The sequence below is a fragment of the Carya illinoinensis genome, chromosome 15 (genome assembly GCF_018687715.1).
Source record: "Carya illinoinensis cultivar Pawnee chromosome 15, C.illinoinensisPawnee_v1, whole genome shotgun sequence".
Lineage (NCBI taxonomy): Eukaryota > Viridiplantae > Streptophyta > Magnoliopsida > Fagales > Juglandaceae > Carya > Carya illinoinensis.
The window spans coordinates 27,969,586-27,986,298 of NC_056766.1; the positions used below are offsets into that span (position 1 = coordinate 27,969,586).

Sequence of the window (16,713 nt, forward strand, 5' to 3'; positions counted from 1 at the left end):
ATACCGAAGATTTGGGGAGGGGATCGAACCTCAAACCTCACTTTTAGAGGTGGGGCTTCATGCTATCAACCTTTGGTATGTGCAGTTATTTTTACTCATTCTTTTATATATTTTATTAATGTGATTGATCATGTATTAAAAAATTTATATAACCAATTATATTAATAAAATATACAGAAAGTACGTATAAATAACTATATATAGTATTACTCAAAATTGACTATATATAGTATTATTAAAAATTGACTTTATGTAATATTACTCAAAAAGTTATGAGTAATGCAACATATAATAGTGAAATATACAAATATCGTAAAGTTAATTAAAAAAAATGAAATTTATTATTAAAAAATTAATTTTTTTACATAAATTTTATATTTATTTAATTTATAATATAGAACTTCAAATTACAATTTTAATTATAATTTCTCAAAAATTAATGTTGACGTGACCAAAGGATAATGTTAATTAATAGTGAAAATCGGCGTTAGAAATTAGTGAGAACCGGGCTTCGCATGGGTTGAGGTCAATAGCTTTTATTCCCTGATAGTGATTGGCTTTGGCAGCTCTTGGGCTTATTAGGTGGCTGCCACGTGTATTGCGTGGGTTCTGTTTTGACTCCTTCCATGAAGTTAAAAATAACCCTTATTTCTGGTGTGAAACGAATGACTGGCGTGGTGATGACAAAAGCCACACTTTCATTTTATTTTACTTTCATTTAATTTAATTTTATCTTATTTTAATATCTAAATATTATATAAATATTTTTTAATTTTTAATTTTCAAATTTTTTTCATTTAATTTTTATAAATTTAATAAACAAAACATAAAAAATAATTTATTTTTTAAAATTTTAAAATAAAAATTATATTTTAAAAATATTTTAACTTCATAATAATTTTATTTAATTATTTCTTTTTTTTTTAAATCTATAAAATATCTTGACTCAAACTATTTCACTATTATTCATAAAATATTTTTCCTTTAAAATTATAATTCATAGATTCAAATTAAATCAAATTTATTTGAGGATATTAGTTTTTATAAAATATATCCTTAAAATTTCTATTTTTATAAAATAAAAAATAAAAACAATATTACATACAGTTATAGTCTCTCTTGAAAAAAATAATTTATTATAAAAAAATAATTTTTTATATAAATTTTAAATTTATTTATTTTTTAAAAAAATATGAGATACATATTTTAAAATTATAAATATTATTGATAATGATAGCTTTTTAAAAATTAAAATATTATTTTAAAAAAATTAAAATTAAAAATTAAAAATGTGTATCTCCAAATTTTTGGACGAACCTCACCCAGATTTTTCAAAGCTTGTACGGCAAAATGGACGTAACGATAGAAAGAATCAAAAAAAGAAACCCTAGAAGTCAGAATATTTGACTATTATTGAAAATTGAAAATTGAAAATTCATTATTTTCTTTAAGAAAAAAGAAAATGAAAAATCCACGGAGGAGAGTCAGTTTTGCTTCAATTCCAAGTTATTTTTCTAGCTTATTATGACAAAAAATCAGCAAATTATTTTTACTATTTAAGGGGGAGAAAGGGGCGTAAGAATAGAGGAGAGAGTGAAGAGTACTCCCGCCGCCTGAGACTCTGAAACTGGAAGGAAACACAAAGGTTTGTGGTACTGAGTGAGTTCGTTCTTAGTACATTAACAAAGGCCATCTCTCAGTTCCCAATATTCCCTTTTTGCCGAAGCTGTTTCTGTTTCTGTTTCTGTTTCGTTCTATCATGCATTTGGTCGGGTTTTTGTTTTTCCTCTCTATACGTTATTAATTTGAAAGGAAAAGCCAATACATGCATAGATACTTTTTCTCTATGTTCATAGTCTAGACGACTTCGAAAGAGTCAGGAAAGCCTAGCACCGCAAATCCCCAGAAAGAAAAAGCGAAGGAAAAAAAAGGCAATAGCTTTGTAAAGACCGTCACTCTGAACAAGGTTAGATTGCCTCATTTTTCTCTCCGTTCAAACGTTCTCCATTCTTTCCTTTTGTTTGGCATTATAAAATCCCACTTTTGCTTTTACATTGTGACGATTATTCATTGGTACTTTGGTACCATCAGAACCAAAGAGGAACCTGGTCTTTGTGAGTTACTATAAATGGTGCTTCTGGTGGCGGTCTTTTGAATTGTACTTCGACTCTGTGTGCAAGTAATTTTCATGTTGGGTTGTTGTTTGGTTTCATCAGAAGTTGGGTGTTTATAGAAGGAAATAAAATCGCGAAAATGAAGTATGTATTGGTGACGGGTGGTGTAGTAAGCGGTCTCGGCAAAGGGGTCACTGCAAGCAGTATCGGACTCCTCCTTAAAGCCTGTGGACTTCGGGTTACTTCCATTAAGATTGGTATTTTTTTTCATACTACCTCTCTCTCTCTCTCTCTCTCTCTCTCTCTCTCTCTCTCTCTCTCTCTCTCTCTCTCTCTCTGTGTATATATATATATTGGTTTCTCATTTGAAGATATTGTTGCATTTGGATTTATATATATTTTTTTTTAAAAGGAACTTTTCATATTCTAAGAGTCAAATAGAACCGAACAGATTGCGGTTTTTGGTTTGTTTTTACAATTTTTTTGTGTTAATTTTAGGGGATCATTATCTTATGCATGGCTGCTGTTTACGGAAATAAATATTGTAATTTCCTAAGAGAAATGATCAACCCTTTCACACGACATGCTGCCATTTTTTTAATCAATTAAGTGTTGCTCAAATATGCAACATGCGTAATGTCCCAATAGAAGGCCCAAATCACATGGTCTATACTCCAAAATGACTAGTAAATGATACAATTGAAGTCTCATTTGAACCTTATAAACAGCAAAAACTTTTCCTTCCCAAGCAATATAAGATCTCATACACCACGTACCCTTATCTTTATAATATGAGGTATCACAACATGTGATGGTATAATTACTCTTTAGGGGTTGTTTGGATTTCTAGTTGATCTCAACTCATCTCATCTAATCATTACAACTTTTCCAAACTTTCAAACAAAATATTATAAACAATTCAACTTTTTCAAATCTCAAAACAAAATTAATATTAAAAAACTATATTCTAACAATCAACTTTCAAATCTCATATAATCTCAACTCAATTCACTATCCAAACCTCCCCTTAGTCTTTGACTGTGGGATAGAGGTATAATTTCCATCAGTCATTTAGACATATGGTACCCATTGCTTGTTAAAGTTCAAGTGCATATTTTAAATTTACCATCTTGGATGCCAATTTCTTGAAAAAGATAAGATATTTAAGTTGGACAGGTAATATGGCTCTCTCTTTTACTTGGCGTTAAAAGGGTCCTTGCAAGTGTTAGTCAAAACTTGAGTGGGGTATCTTGGGAAAGGTGCCTTGGACATGCTGATACCAAAATTTGTATTCTTCTTCTTTTTTATTTAAATTTATTCCATACATGCAGATCCTTACCTGAACACAGATGCGGGAACAATGTCTCCTTTTGAGCACGGGGAAGTATTTGTCTTAGATGATGGCGGCGAGGTAAATTTCCTTATGGGTTGTTTCTGTTCATTTAATTTCACATAAGGTGGGAAAGAACGTTTCTTTATGAAATATCAGCTATTCTAGAATACAATTATAACTGCAAGCTGAAGAGGGTTCTGACTCTACCTTCAACCGCAATCTCACTGGTTTGTTTGGGTTTATGCGTTCATCTCTCCTGGAAAGGGCATGAGTTGATTTTTGTATTGCTAGCTATGTCTTGAGAGGGTGGGTGTGATCTTTTCACGCTATAGAAACAAAAGATGACTTGCTTTTTCCTTTGAAGGTGGACCTTGACCTTGGAAACTATGAACGGTTTTTAGACATCAAGTTAACCCGTGACAACAATATTACAACAGGGAAAATATATCAGGTACAATGAATTTCCCTGTCTCTGTAATCTTGTTTACTGATCTGAATAAAGCTGTTTCAGTCTTTAATTCTGTCTTGATATACAACAGTATGTATTTGACAAGGAGAGAAGAGGAGATTACCTTGGAAAGACTGTTCAGGTGTATTTTAACTTCAACCTTTTTCTTGTTCAAAAAGCTTTCCATAATATTATATGGTTCCTGAATTTTGTTTCTACCTTGCTTTACTCTAGGTTGTTCCACACATTACGGATGCGATTCAAGAGTGGATAGAGCGTGTAGCAAAAATACCTGTGGATGGACAAGAAGGTCCAGCCGATGTCTGTGTCATCGAATTGGGTGGAACTATAGGTACATTAACATATTTTTGTGGATTAAGATGGCCTATATCGTTTTATTATTTGACTTCAAATAAATTTTCCTTGGTGCAGGGGACATTGAATCGATGCCATTTATTGAAGCGCTTGGCCAATTTTCCTATCGTGTTGGTAAGATCAATGAGAGTGGCATCTTATTTTACAGATTCTTGTAATTAAATTTGTTTTCTTGAGATCATGTGAATTGGTTTTACCCAAGTGCTTCTTGTATTAGGACCTGGTAATTTCTGCTTGATTCACGTCAGCCTAGTCCCTGTTCTTAATGTTGTTGGTGAGCAGGTATATAATGCTACATTTGTCTTCATGGTGCATGGTTTTTCTAAATTGCCTAAAGATGAACTCCACTGAAGCATAGCCCTATTATTCTTGTTGTCTTTTATACTAAAAACCACCATGGCTCTAATTAGTAGTGTGCTTAATTTTTGAACTTATAGAAAACAAAACCTACCCAGCATAGTGTTCGGGGACTTAGAGGACTGGGTTTGACCCCAAATATTCTAGCTTGTCGAAGTACAAAGGTCTATTTCTTTCCCTTTATTTCTCTTTCAACTTCATTTGACAACAATAGTCTCATCTTTCTAATTTTGTTTTTGACAGGCACTTGAGGAGAATGTTAAGGGAAAACTTGCTCAATTTTGCCATGTGCCGGTACCATCACATACATACCCATATGAATGTGTGTGTGTGTGTGTGTGCACATCTGCTTGTGTCTGTGTGAACTAATGTTCCTCTAAATGATTGAGTACAATTTCTAAGTAAAGCTCATTTGTTATTACAGGCAGAAAACATTGTCACTCTCTATGATGTTCCAAACATATGGCACATTCCATTGCTATTGAAGGTAAGTGGTTTTGTTATCAATTTTGAAAATCTTTATGTTGATACTTAATGCCAAGAAGGACTTGAAAATGTTTGTTTATGTCTCTTTATCTCTCCCCACTATCATAAATAGGATCAGAAGGCACATGAAGCAATCCTGAAGGGGCTGAACCTTCTAGGGTTTGTCTTACTAACTCAGTTCTTTTCCGTTTCTAATTTTTGACTGTATGAACAACATTGGTGCTTCTGTGGCCATTGTTTTTCTAGTGTTCCTTTAATGTTTTCATAACTTGCAGTGTTGCTAGGGAGCCTGAGTTGAAGGAATGGACTGCAAGGACAAAAGTTTTTGACGAGTTACATGATCCTGTGGGTCGAAGGCATCTGATACATGTTTTGAAACTCATTTATTAGTATAATTTCAAAAAGTTTGCTCTGAACTGCTATCTATGCTGCAGGTTACAATCGCCATGGTTGGAAAATACACTGGCCTTTCAGATTCTTACCTCTCTGTTCTAAAGGTGAGTTACTTTTTTGTTTGTAGGTATCCAAATCCAATTTACTTTAATCATCATCATTATATTTTTTGGATGTAACATGCATGTGCTACATATTTAATGATTTATTCCAACTTGCTTATTTTTATATGCTGTTGAACTGCGCTTACAACATTTATTTGCTTTTGCATTTATTACATTGTATGACTCATTGATTTAGAGCAATAGTATTTGCATTTTCTACAACTTGCATTAAGTACTTGTACAATTTAAAAAGAAAAAACATATCTGTGTGCATCCCAATGTGTGACTAATAAAACAGGGATGGATGAGAGATATGCTGATATGTTCATGGCCCCATAAATGGTGAGTGGACAAGGTAGAGGTTGACTTCAATTGATTTGGATTTTGATGATATTGGGGCTTGTGGAGTAGAATATTCCCGAAGGGAGTTGGATGCCCAAGGAGAGTTGAGTGGTCAATGAAGTTCTGGTGGAAACTGCAAGAGAAAGAATAGGGGGAGGATTCTTTGGTCTGATTAAGGTTGGAGAGTCTGATACTCCCCACCTTTTCACCAAAAGGCGGGGAGGATACAAACTCAACTCCTAACTCACATGCAAACCCTTTTTTCTTTGTACTCTTGCTGCAGTCTATATAATATTGTAATGCCCCAATAGAATGCCCAAGCCAGATGACCTATACTCCCAAATGATTAGTCAATGATACAATTGGAGCCTCATTAGAAGATTATAAAGAGCCAAAGCTTGTCCTTCCCAAGCAATGGGGGATCTCATACACCACCTACTCTCATTATTTATTAGAATGGGGTATCACAACCCCCCCCCCCCCCCTTTTATATTTCCGACGTCCTCATCAGGACCAATCCGTTGTACTGCTCAAGTTCCATATTTTTGGTTGGGATCAGCTATGATACCATTTGTAATGCCCAATGGAAGGCTCGAGCCACATGACCTATACTCCAAAATAACTAGTCTTTGATATAATTGGAGTCACGTTGGAACATTATAAAGAGCAAGAACTTCTCCTTTCCAATAAATGTGGAATTCCATACACTACCTACTCTTATCACTTATTAGAGTGGGGTATCACAAATATCCATTGACACAAGCTATCTGCATGTCATGCTTAATTTTTTTGTTTATTTAAACCATTATTAAAATTAATAGATTGATGCTCTTGTTTTTTAGTAGATCAGGTCCTATAATCTATCTTCTTTTGCTAGGCTCTTTTGCATGCATCTGTTGCTTGCCACCGGAAGCTTATTGTAAAATGGGTTGCAGCTAGTGAACTCGAAGACATTGCTGCTGAAGAGGTGGGTACTTCTTTTTACCTGCTTTGCTAATATCTATTTAGAATAAATTACACCCCCCCCCCCCCCCCCCTTTCTTCCTCTTCTGCCGGGGAGGATACAAACCAAAAAGGAATTACATTCTGAATACAAAATATAAGAGAGTCCATCGAGCATATAATTTTGCATATAGGTAACTTAAAATACGTATTTAATTAACTGGAACTGCTCGGTCAAGGAAGTAACCTACCAGGCTACTTTTTTTTGCCATTTTCACAGCCTATATCTATAATCTCTTGTGGATATTCTCAATCTACCATAAGCTCAATGTTCTGTTAAGATTGAAGGGTTTATGACCATGATAGAATACGATGGTTTTGTGGTGAAGGTTGTTGATGCATTATGGTGCTAATACTAAGTGGGGTTTGGATGAAGTGTTTCCCTGTGTGGCTATATGGACTTTTTTTCCCTCTTCGATAAGCAGGGGTATCTGGGTTTTGATTGGGTACGAGTAAATTGAAGATAGGAAGTAGAGGTAGGTTGGTTGAAGATGACAAATTGATCCGGCATTTCAGTTATTTGGAACTGCAGTACAGTTGCAGTGACAATGGAAGTCATGGGAGAACTTATTTGATGTATCTTATCTTGATTTTTATATTCCCTCTTGATTTATCCTTCAAGAAAGATCTGCACTCTCGGGATTTTTCACTGTGAGAGAGATCTAATTATGGAGAATTTAGTGTTGTTATAGAAACAGGAAGGGTGGTCGTCATTTTGCGAAATATCAAGTGAGGGCAGTGTAATTGACTAATTTATTTATTATATACATTAATTTACAAATTGACTACCATTTGCTACCACTTGCAGGCCCCTGATGTTTATAAGGCAGCATGGGATTGTTTAAAGGTGTGATACGGTTTTAAGAATTGATTGCCTTGAAATAATTTCTATTTAAAGTCTATTAGTTTTGCTTCATTTAATGGAGAACTATTTTCCCATTGATCTGCTAAACATTCTTGCATTGCAGGGTGCTGATGGTGTTCTTGTTCCAGGAGGGTTTGGCGATAGAGGAGTTCAAGGTAAAATTCTTGCGGCAAAGTATGCTCGAGAGAAGAATGTTCCATTTCTGGGGATTTGCCTGGGGATGCAAATTGCTGTCATTGAGTTTGCACGATCTGTTCTTGGTTTGCATGATGCCAACAGCACGGAGTTTGATCCTGAAACTACAAATCCTTGTGTAATATTTATGCCCGAGGTATTTTATCAAGCACAAATTTTGATAAACTCACTATCAAACTTTGTGGAGTAATCAATGTTTAATCTGGTTAACCTTGTCTCTGTTCTACTGAATAGGGTTCAAAAACACATATGGGAGGTACCATGCGTCTGGGATCAAGGAGGACTTACTTCAATGTTACTGCTTGCACATCTGCAAAGTTGTAAGGACTTCAGACCAACTTGAGCTTACATGCAGACATGTACCACTTAACCCTTCACACCTTGTGAAATGTGATGTCATGACTGTATTCAATTGATACTCATTACGCATCTCAGTGCAGTTCAGCTAACCTGGTAATATGATTTGATATTATGTATAGGTATGGCAATGTAAATTTTGTAGATGAGCGACATCGGCATAGATACGAGGTAAATGGGTCCACTGTCTCACATAGTCCATGCAAACCTATCCATGCCCTTATTTAAAAAGATGATCTGCACTATATTGATTAGTTACTGGAAATTATTCCTGTTGTACAGGTCAATCCAAATATAATATCACACCTTGAAAATGCGGGTCTATCATTTGTTGGCAGAGATGAAACTGGTCAGCGCATGGAGGCAAGTATTTGTAATGGGATAGGTTATACTGTATTCTATAAATATTAACTTCATCAGTTAAGAACCAAATGCATATTCAGTTCTTCAAGTTCATCAACTATTTACTTTCTGGTAATTGGGAACGTTTTATTAATGTAATGAATGCAGATTGTTGAGTTGCCTAGTCATCCATTCTTTGTGGGTGTTCAGTTCCATCCTGAATTTAAGTCAAGACCGGGGAAACCTTCTGCACTTTTCTTAGGTACTTCTAAAACCTATTGCTTTCCGTGGCAATTCCCCCCCCCCCCCCCCCCCCCCCCCCCGCACCGGGAATCAATTGCTGATTAATGCGAGAATTACAAATTACACATTTTATTGATGTTGTGCTGTTGACCGTTAATAAATTCTTGAGTCCATACTTGTAGATTAATAATGCATCAAGTCCATAGATTATTTTTCCCATTTGCCATTAAAAGGAGGTCATACTACCTATTATAAATGCTGGTATGTTAACTTCGAGAACCAGTTATTCTTATAGATCCTAACTCTGCAATCTCACCTTTAAATTTCTTTTACTGCTATTTGTTGACCAGGGAAGCATCCTAGACATATTTCCTTCTATGTTTAATTATTTTAGTAGAGTTGATTTCAAAGTGGCCCAGACAGTTTTATCTCAACAACCTGGGATCAGATATTAGACCCTAACACAGCTCTATGATGCTAGTGCCCTGTAGCTGCTATAATTGGATTATTATATTAATTTTTTTGACCTTGTCATCTATTTGATGGTGTTTTTGTATTTGATTCAGTGTGAGAAAATAAGGTTGTCTTAATACTATCTAGAGTAGGCTGCTAGAATAGGAGTTTATGTTAGAAGAGGGAATCACACTTTCGGAGCAAACCTACGCGTTTGGGTGGGCTGAGGCATTATATACTGGAGTACGAGAGATATTTGAAGCAGCTGCACATCTACTAGAATGAAAAGAGTTACAATTCCTCATTTAATTTATGGTAGCTCACCAGAGGGGGGCTGAATTCTTTGTTTGGGGTTCATATGCCTTAATCCGATCATCAGACATGATCTTCCCCTTAATGAATTATTGCAACCACGGGAGAGTTTTGCATTGGTTAATACTTGTACACAAGTTATCCGTACGGATGCTATCAGTAAAGGATTAAAAGATTAAATGAGGAATGCCGTTTCCTGACATTTTGGGTGCATTTTGTTTATAGTTTTCTTCAAGTTGCTTCACATAGTTGGGGATATATCACTTGTGATATTTACTAAAGGGCTTGTTTTTTCATCAATCAAATAGTTTAGACTTATTTTATATATATATATATATATATATATATGTTTTGTGTATGTTTGTATTTGTGTCCCTATGCATATATGTTGCATTTGAAATATTGGATGAGGTTTCTAAAGAAACAGATGGATAGACGTAATTACTCCATATTGGTTTGTCAAATTCAATAGGTGGTGGTGTGGGAGTTAGATGGGGACTTCTTTAGGAAACAACTATATCTGCAATATATTCTTAGTTATGCAATTACGCTAGTGGAATGTCGTGTTATTTATTATAGCTAGGACTGACCATATTGGTGGTAAATGACTTAGAGAGAGAGAGAGAGAGAGAGAGAGAGAGAGAGAGAGATTGTGGTTACTCCCTAAATTTTGTACCTTATTCCCCAAATTGTGTTAGAATTCCAATGGCTTCATGAATTTGGATCCATATTGATGGGCTGATATAATTTTTTGGTCATGTTTACAGGACTAATAGCAGCAGCCTGCGGGCGCTTGGAGACTGTCCTACTTGACAATGGCCATGTAAAAAGGTCAGTGTCTAATGGGATGAGTAATGGACACACAATGGTGAGAATGTGCAAAAACGGAGGCACAATGAAGTTGGCCAATGGGTCCATAAATGGTGTGTATAGAAATGGTAATGGCGTGCACTTTTAAGGAAATTGATGATTTCCTTGTGTCAATTTCTTCTACACATGGTATCGTTTTCACTCAGAGAGCTTTCTGGTAGCCGTCGGTTTTGTCTGTACAGCTGTTGAGCATGGGTAGATGTTATAGCTTGGAACTTGGAAGATTTATCTTCAGGATGGTGATGGGGGTCTTTGAATGACAGCTTTGTATTTCCAAGTACTCTCTGAAGCTGAAAGTTACTTTTTGTTAGACCTGTGTTTCCATTTTTTTTAGGAATTTTCTTGTTGGCCTTGGGACAGAGAGATATGTTGACGGCTTTGAAATGTAAGCGCAAATTGTTTTCTATCTTCTCACAAAACTAATGTACTTCCACTATGATTGAAAGCCACTGGGGTGTGTACATGTAAGAGAAGCAGCTGGTCCTTTTTATAGTGAGGCATAGAGCACCTTCTGCAAATTCAACCCCTTCCAACACATTTTGAGTTGTATTCAGCTGATACATTGACAAAAGACAATGGCGGTGATATTGACTATGTTTTTATATTATCTTAATGTTAAAGAGAACATTTTCTTACATGTTTCAGTTGTAAGAAAGCATGACAGAATGTTGAAAAGTTTATTGGATAGAGACCCCTTGAGATCTTGACCAATCTTTGGAGCCTAGAGTGGAAGAGAGAGAATTTCAGCTAAACTTAAATAATTTGAAAAAGGTAATGTTAGGAAATATTATGCAATTTAGAAGTTCAATGGTTTGAGACACCAACACTTCTATCCCAGCGAACCAGTTGTGCATCACAAAAAGAGTGCCTCGTGAATTAGAATGATGGGTCTTTCCCTTCTTTATATTCCATTTCTCTCTAAATTGCTCTATTCAAGAAATTTCTCTCGAGCATCTAAGGGTGTTTTGCTGTAGGGCATTCGTTCATATTCCTAAAGATGAGAGGTCAAGTTTGATAGCAAATCCAAGTAATGCATCTTCTTGGATTATGCACATGAAGAATTTGGTTATAGATTGTGGGATCCAGTTAAGAAGAAAATTCTGAGAAGCAAAAATGTTATTTTCTTTGAAGATCAAACCATTGAATATGTGAATCAGAGAAAAAAACATGAGTCTTTCAATGAAGAACTTGTTGATATGGATTTAGTCTTTCCTTATTTTGTAATGCATGATGAGCATGGGGAAGATGTATTAGAATAACAAGTTGATATGGTTAAAAGTGGTGAACCTAAAATTGATGATATGAGATCATAACAAGTAGAGCAACCGCTTTCAAAACCACCTGCAGAAAATCAATTACAAAGATCTACTAGAGTGTGCCAACGTGTACCAAATTTTCTGCTATTGAGTATGTTTTACTTTCAGATGGGGGAGAGCTAGAATATTATCAAGAGACTATATAACATGATTAGAAAATTAAGTGGTTGAGAGCCATGCAAGAAGAAATAAAATCCTTGCATGAGAACCATACCTATAAATTAGTAGAACTACCAAAGGGTAAAAGAGTATTGAAGAATAAATCGGTTTTCAGATTGAGCCAAATAAATCACAACCAAGGTACAAGGCACGTTTGGTTATGAAGGGGTTTAGTAAGAAGAAAGGCATTGATTTTGAAGACTGCTTTCCTCCATGGTGACTTGGAGGAGGAAGTATATATGAAGCAACTAGAGGGGTTCACAGCAAAGGGCAAAGATCATCTTGTATGTCAACTAGAAAAAAGTTTATATAAACTCAAGCAGGACCTCAACAGTGGTACAGGTTTGAATTCTTTATGGGTAAGCACGGGTATTAAAAAAACTACTTTTGATCAATGTGTATTTGTTAAAATGTTCTTTAAAGATAACTTTATTATTCTTTTACTATATGTGGATGACATGTTGATAGTTGGTCATAATTATGGAAAATGAATAAATTGAAAAGAGAATTGAGTCTTTTGCTATGAGAGACTTAGGACCGACAAGACAGATCCTTGGTATGAAGATCTCTCGTGACAAAAATAATGGCAAGTTGTGGCTATCTCAAGGGAGTTATATCGAGAAGGTATTAGACATGTTCAACATGGGTAAGACAAAATCAATGAGTTCTCCACTTGCAAGTCATTTGAAGTTATGTTCAAAGCAAAGTCTTACAAGTGAGAACGATGAAGAAGAAATGCAAAATGTGCCTTATGCATCAGCTATGGGTAGCTTAATGTATGTCGTGGTGTGCACAAGACCAAATATCACTCATGTTGTTGGAGTTGTCAATCGATTCCACATATTATATGTATTATGCATCTCACATTGCATAAGACACGTAAGTTTTCATAAGACCAAATGTAAGATAAAATCATATCAGTTAATAAGATGACCATTAGATGCATAGTACTAATATGATTTTCTGGGTAAACGTGCAAGCTACAGACCTAAGCATGGTCCACCAAAGTATGCTAGAATACTATTAGTGGCTCTCCTGCAGCCGCGAGATGTGGGGTCAGTGCACAACCTTTCAAACAAGGTTAAGTGTGTGTGGGCCAGTAAGATAAGTATGATAAGTCAGATAATTCAAGACAAGTTATGCATGACATAAGCATACATATGAATAATCATGATTTTAAGTTTTCAGCATGAAATATTTTATGAAGAAAACCTTATGTTAAGCATGTTTACTTTATGATGGGTTTCTTACTGAGTCATCAACTCATTTTAGTTGTTTTATGTTTTTATACCTCCCAGGTTAAAATATTTATGAAGGTAGAGTTGTAGGACAGGACTTAATCCAAAGAGGTGTGATAGTGGCCTAGATCATGTACAGAGATTATAAGTTATGATTTTTATAGCATGGATTTTAAGAAATTTTAATAAATGTTTTCGCACACTCTCATTATGATTTCAGTATTTTAATACAAAACGATTATATTTGTTATAAGAAATCTTTGTACTTGATGCTTTCTTTAGAATAAAATAAATAAATATATTTTTAAGTCGGATTCATCAGTAGCACTTCTGCTCTCGTGATTTTCTAAAAAAAAATAATGTCATTCTTAACTATGGGGAGCGGGGTGTTACATAGCCTTAAAGTCTTTACTCAAGCCCCCTACCCCACACAAACAAAGAGTGTGTGGGGCCAGCCTTAGAGTCTTCATTTGCGGCCGCATCCCAATCTATATACTAAAGAGCACACGAGGTAGCCTTTGAGCTTTTGCTCATGTCCCCTATCCCTCCCAAACAAAGAGTGTATGGGCAGGCTTAAAACAATGTAGACCCTAACAATGAAAAATGTATGGAGAAAATAACTACACTTAAAGACACTAATAAGGTGTAAGTCCCATGCAGTGAAGTTAATGAGGAGAATGACTATACTAAAAGATATTGAGACTCTATAGATTCGATATGAAGACAAGTTTATAAGAATGATAACTATCCTTAAAACGTGTAGCTCCCTTAGCTGTTGAGAAGTGCTCCTTCATTTGGTACGAGATTTACAAATTCACACTCATTGTTATGATGAATCTTTATTGTAGTCAGTATTTATTTCCAACTTTTATGAATGTTTTAATATTTCAGGCTCACATGTTACATCCAGTTTAATCAATCCTACTTATTGAGTCGTGGACTTAACTTCCGCCTATAACATTTCTTATCTTATAGATACTATTGATGAGTATAACAATAAGGAAGCTTAGAAGACTCATGAAAATGTTAGAAGGAAAGCTGTGGAATAAGTGTATTGTGTTAGCAACAGGATAGCCTACATGTTGTTCCTTGAAAGTTTATGAAAAAACAATATGAGTTCGTTTGTAGATTTTGTTTGAAATGAAAAAGTTAAACCCAGTTTAGAATTTACAGAGGTTTTTAGTTTTGTCTCTGGAAGGGATATTTAGTACTTATAGGCCCATCGTAATGAAGGCCCAATAGCCCATAACAAATCCAATGAGTCTTGTGAATGCATGTAACAAAGGCCAGATAACGCCTTCTAATTATTAAGGAGACGATCACTCTAATTAATATGAAGGATCGTCAAAGATATATCCATCAGTGTTGGTTATCTTCACGAATATGCCTCGATAAATAACCTTAGAGGTAACTCTCAATTCCTTCAGACGTTCATATACTCATACTAAGATCATTTCTCTAACTTAAGCGTCGGAGTTCTACCAGGCCATCTTATTCCTTGTAGGTGTTCGTGCAGTTGGTCATGATGGTGTGAAACACGTCCTTAACAATCTCCATTATCTGTGATTTGATTGATTTTTAAATTTGAGATTGGACTTGGTTATTGAATATGAACTCATCTACAAATAAAAAAATTGGAAACTTTTTGGTTTACAAACTTTTTCGTTGACTGGAGTGTGGATAGAATGAATCAACAAAAAATAAAGAGAAAAAAAAAAAGCAAGAGAAGTTAGTTGAAAAGAATATATGCAGATGTGGTGGCAATTAAAGTTCTAACAAACACCAACCTCGACCATTCCTCTAATTTTGTTCTTCAACCACGAAGAGCCAGAGATTCAAAAACAGAGAGAAAGCGGTCCAAAAGGTGAGAGCATGATAGATTACTTGTAAGAGGGCGTTGACGACATACTGAGAGCATTAGAGCACTGGCCGTATAGGCAAAGGCTATTAGAAGCCAAGATTTGCCTAATGTAGCTCAAAATCAGGCTGCATTGAATTAACCATACCATATGCATTTTCGGGTTTTAGCAATAGTGGTTCAATATATATGTGTGTTGAAAGATTGTAAGCCTTTTTTGGAACAATTTTATTTTCAAAGAAGGTTTCATATAAGTCATTCTTATTCTTTATTTTTCCTACATTAAATATGCAATGGAAGTTCACAAATCTTATTTTGTCCAAAGAAAATATGTTTCTAGAATGCTTTTTCTTTCTTCCCTAGAAAAGATTACAATTGCTCTTAGAATACTTCTAGGAGGGGTATTTCCCACTCGGCCCATTTAGAATGGGCCTAAGCCCAACATTGGGTCCTAGTCCAACCCAAGTCTCACTATTCCGAGACCCCAGAGTCACCAAAAGGGTCTAGCCCTCAAGATCATATTAGAGAAAGAAAGATAGGAAATGTGGGAAACCATACACAAGGGATAGATAGGACTCGCCGACTTTGACATCCCCTATTACACCTAGCTTTAAGGAATTACGTCAGTAGGATAAGCAGAAGACGTGGACAACCCTCCATTTTCTAATGGAGGGGACTAGAAGTGATCCCACCGTTCACCCACTACTAGGAGTCACTCTAAGAGCCATGCTATATTAAAACCGCTAAACCAGAAGCCACACTACATTGAAGGCCCTAACCCAGGTCACCACGTCACATTACATGCTCGGGCTAAGACTGATCCAGGTGGGACAACTTAACCCTAACACAAGGAATAGAATGTCCCCTAGGACTTGGTTGGGTAGTGTTTGGCTAAATACACCTCCTTGAATTGTGCCCTCTTAGCGTGGTCCTTTCTGCAGGAGGAAGTGGGCCTGCCACCAACAAACCCCCCCAGCTATGGTTCAAATCTCACCCAAGGGGGGATTTTCACTCAGCTAAAATCGAGGGTGGTTTCGTAGGTACTCCCACTCTGCTCGCTTCCTTGGACTCTCACTTCTTCTTGGTTTGGTTAACCTTCCCTAGCTCCACTCCCTATCCTTCTGCAGGTTGGCGTAGTGCCAAGGATCCAAGTATACCGCTCTCCCCCTATTTCCCTCGAGAGACTTGTAGTCTATTGTGGCCGCACACCCTCAAAGACGTTGAGGAGTTTGTTCGAAAATGTTAGAAGTGCCAAGAATTCTCCTCGGTACCTCATTGCCCATCATAGGAGCTAAGATCAACCACGTCACCTTGGCCCTTTGTACAACGAGGTGTCAACTTGGTCGGCCCCCTCCCTCTAGGCAAGGAAGGTGTAAAGTTCGTAGTGGTTGTTGTGGACTACTTTACTAGGAGAGTCGAACCTGAGGCTTTGGAGATTATAACAACAAGCAATATCACCCAGTTCCTGTGGAAGGCAGTTTTGTGCAGGTTCGACATCCCTTGTTTCATCATATTGGACAATAGGAGACAGTTTAACTTGGACCATTACCA

The 16,713-nt window shown here is 35.9% G+C and overlaps 1 protein-coding gene across 2 annotated transcripts; it reads left to right on the forward strand.

Annotated features, from left to right (window-relative positions):
• The first annotated feature begins 1,553 nt into the window (after positions 1-1,553).
• Positions 1,554-11,228, forward strand: LOC122297067 (CTP synthase). 2 transcript variants are annotated; one of them, XM_043106869.1, is made up of 22 exons: positions 1,554-1,966; positions 2,092-2,371; positions 3,446-3,525; positions 3,812-3,898; positions 3,987-4,037; positions 4,130-4,247; positions 4,328-4,384; positions 4,488-4,552; positions 4,708-4,791; positions 4,871-4,921; positions 5,052-5,114; positions 5,226-5,272; positions 5,389-5,458; positions 5,548-5,610; positions 6,830-6,919; positions 7,763-7,801; positions 7,923-8,150; positions 8,249-8,334; positions 8,494-8,542; positions 8,654-8,734; positions 8,882-8,975; positions 10,489-11,228. In XM_043106869.1, exons 2-22 carry the CDS (start codon positions 2,254-2,256, stop codon positions 10,677-10,679), a joined length of 1,812 nt encoding a protein of 603 aa, XP_042962803.1. In that variant the 5' UTR covers positions 1,554-1,966; positions 2,092-2,253; the 3' UTR covers positions 10,680-11,228. The 2 variants fall into 2 exon arrangements, with proteins under 2 accessions (XP_042962803.1, XP_042962802.1); XM_043106868.1 differs by having other exon boundaries at positions 2,217-2,371.
• Positions 11,229-16,713: the final 5,485 nt, after the last annotated feature.

Bases quoted from the DNA above. Each gene is read 5' to 3' on its own strand.
- LOC122297067 (XM_043106869.1), top strand. From the start codon at position 2,254: ATGAAGTATGTATTGGTGACGGGTGGTGTAGTAAGCGGTCTCGGCAAA. The intron at 2,372-3,445 runs GTATTTTTTTTC...CCATACATGCAG, and splicing joins GGTTACTTCCATTAAGATTG to ATCCTTACCTGAACACAGAT. The intron at 4,038-4,129 runs GTGTATTTTAAC...GCTTTACTCTAG, and splicing joins ACCTTGGAAAGACTGTTCAG to GTTGTTCCACACATTACGGA.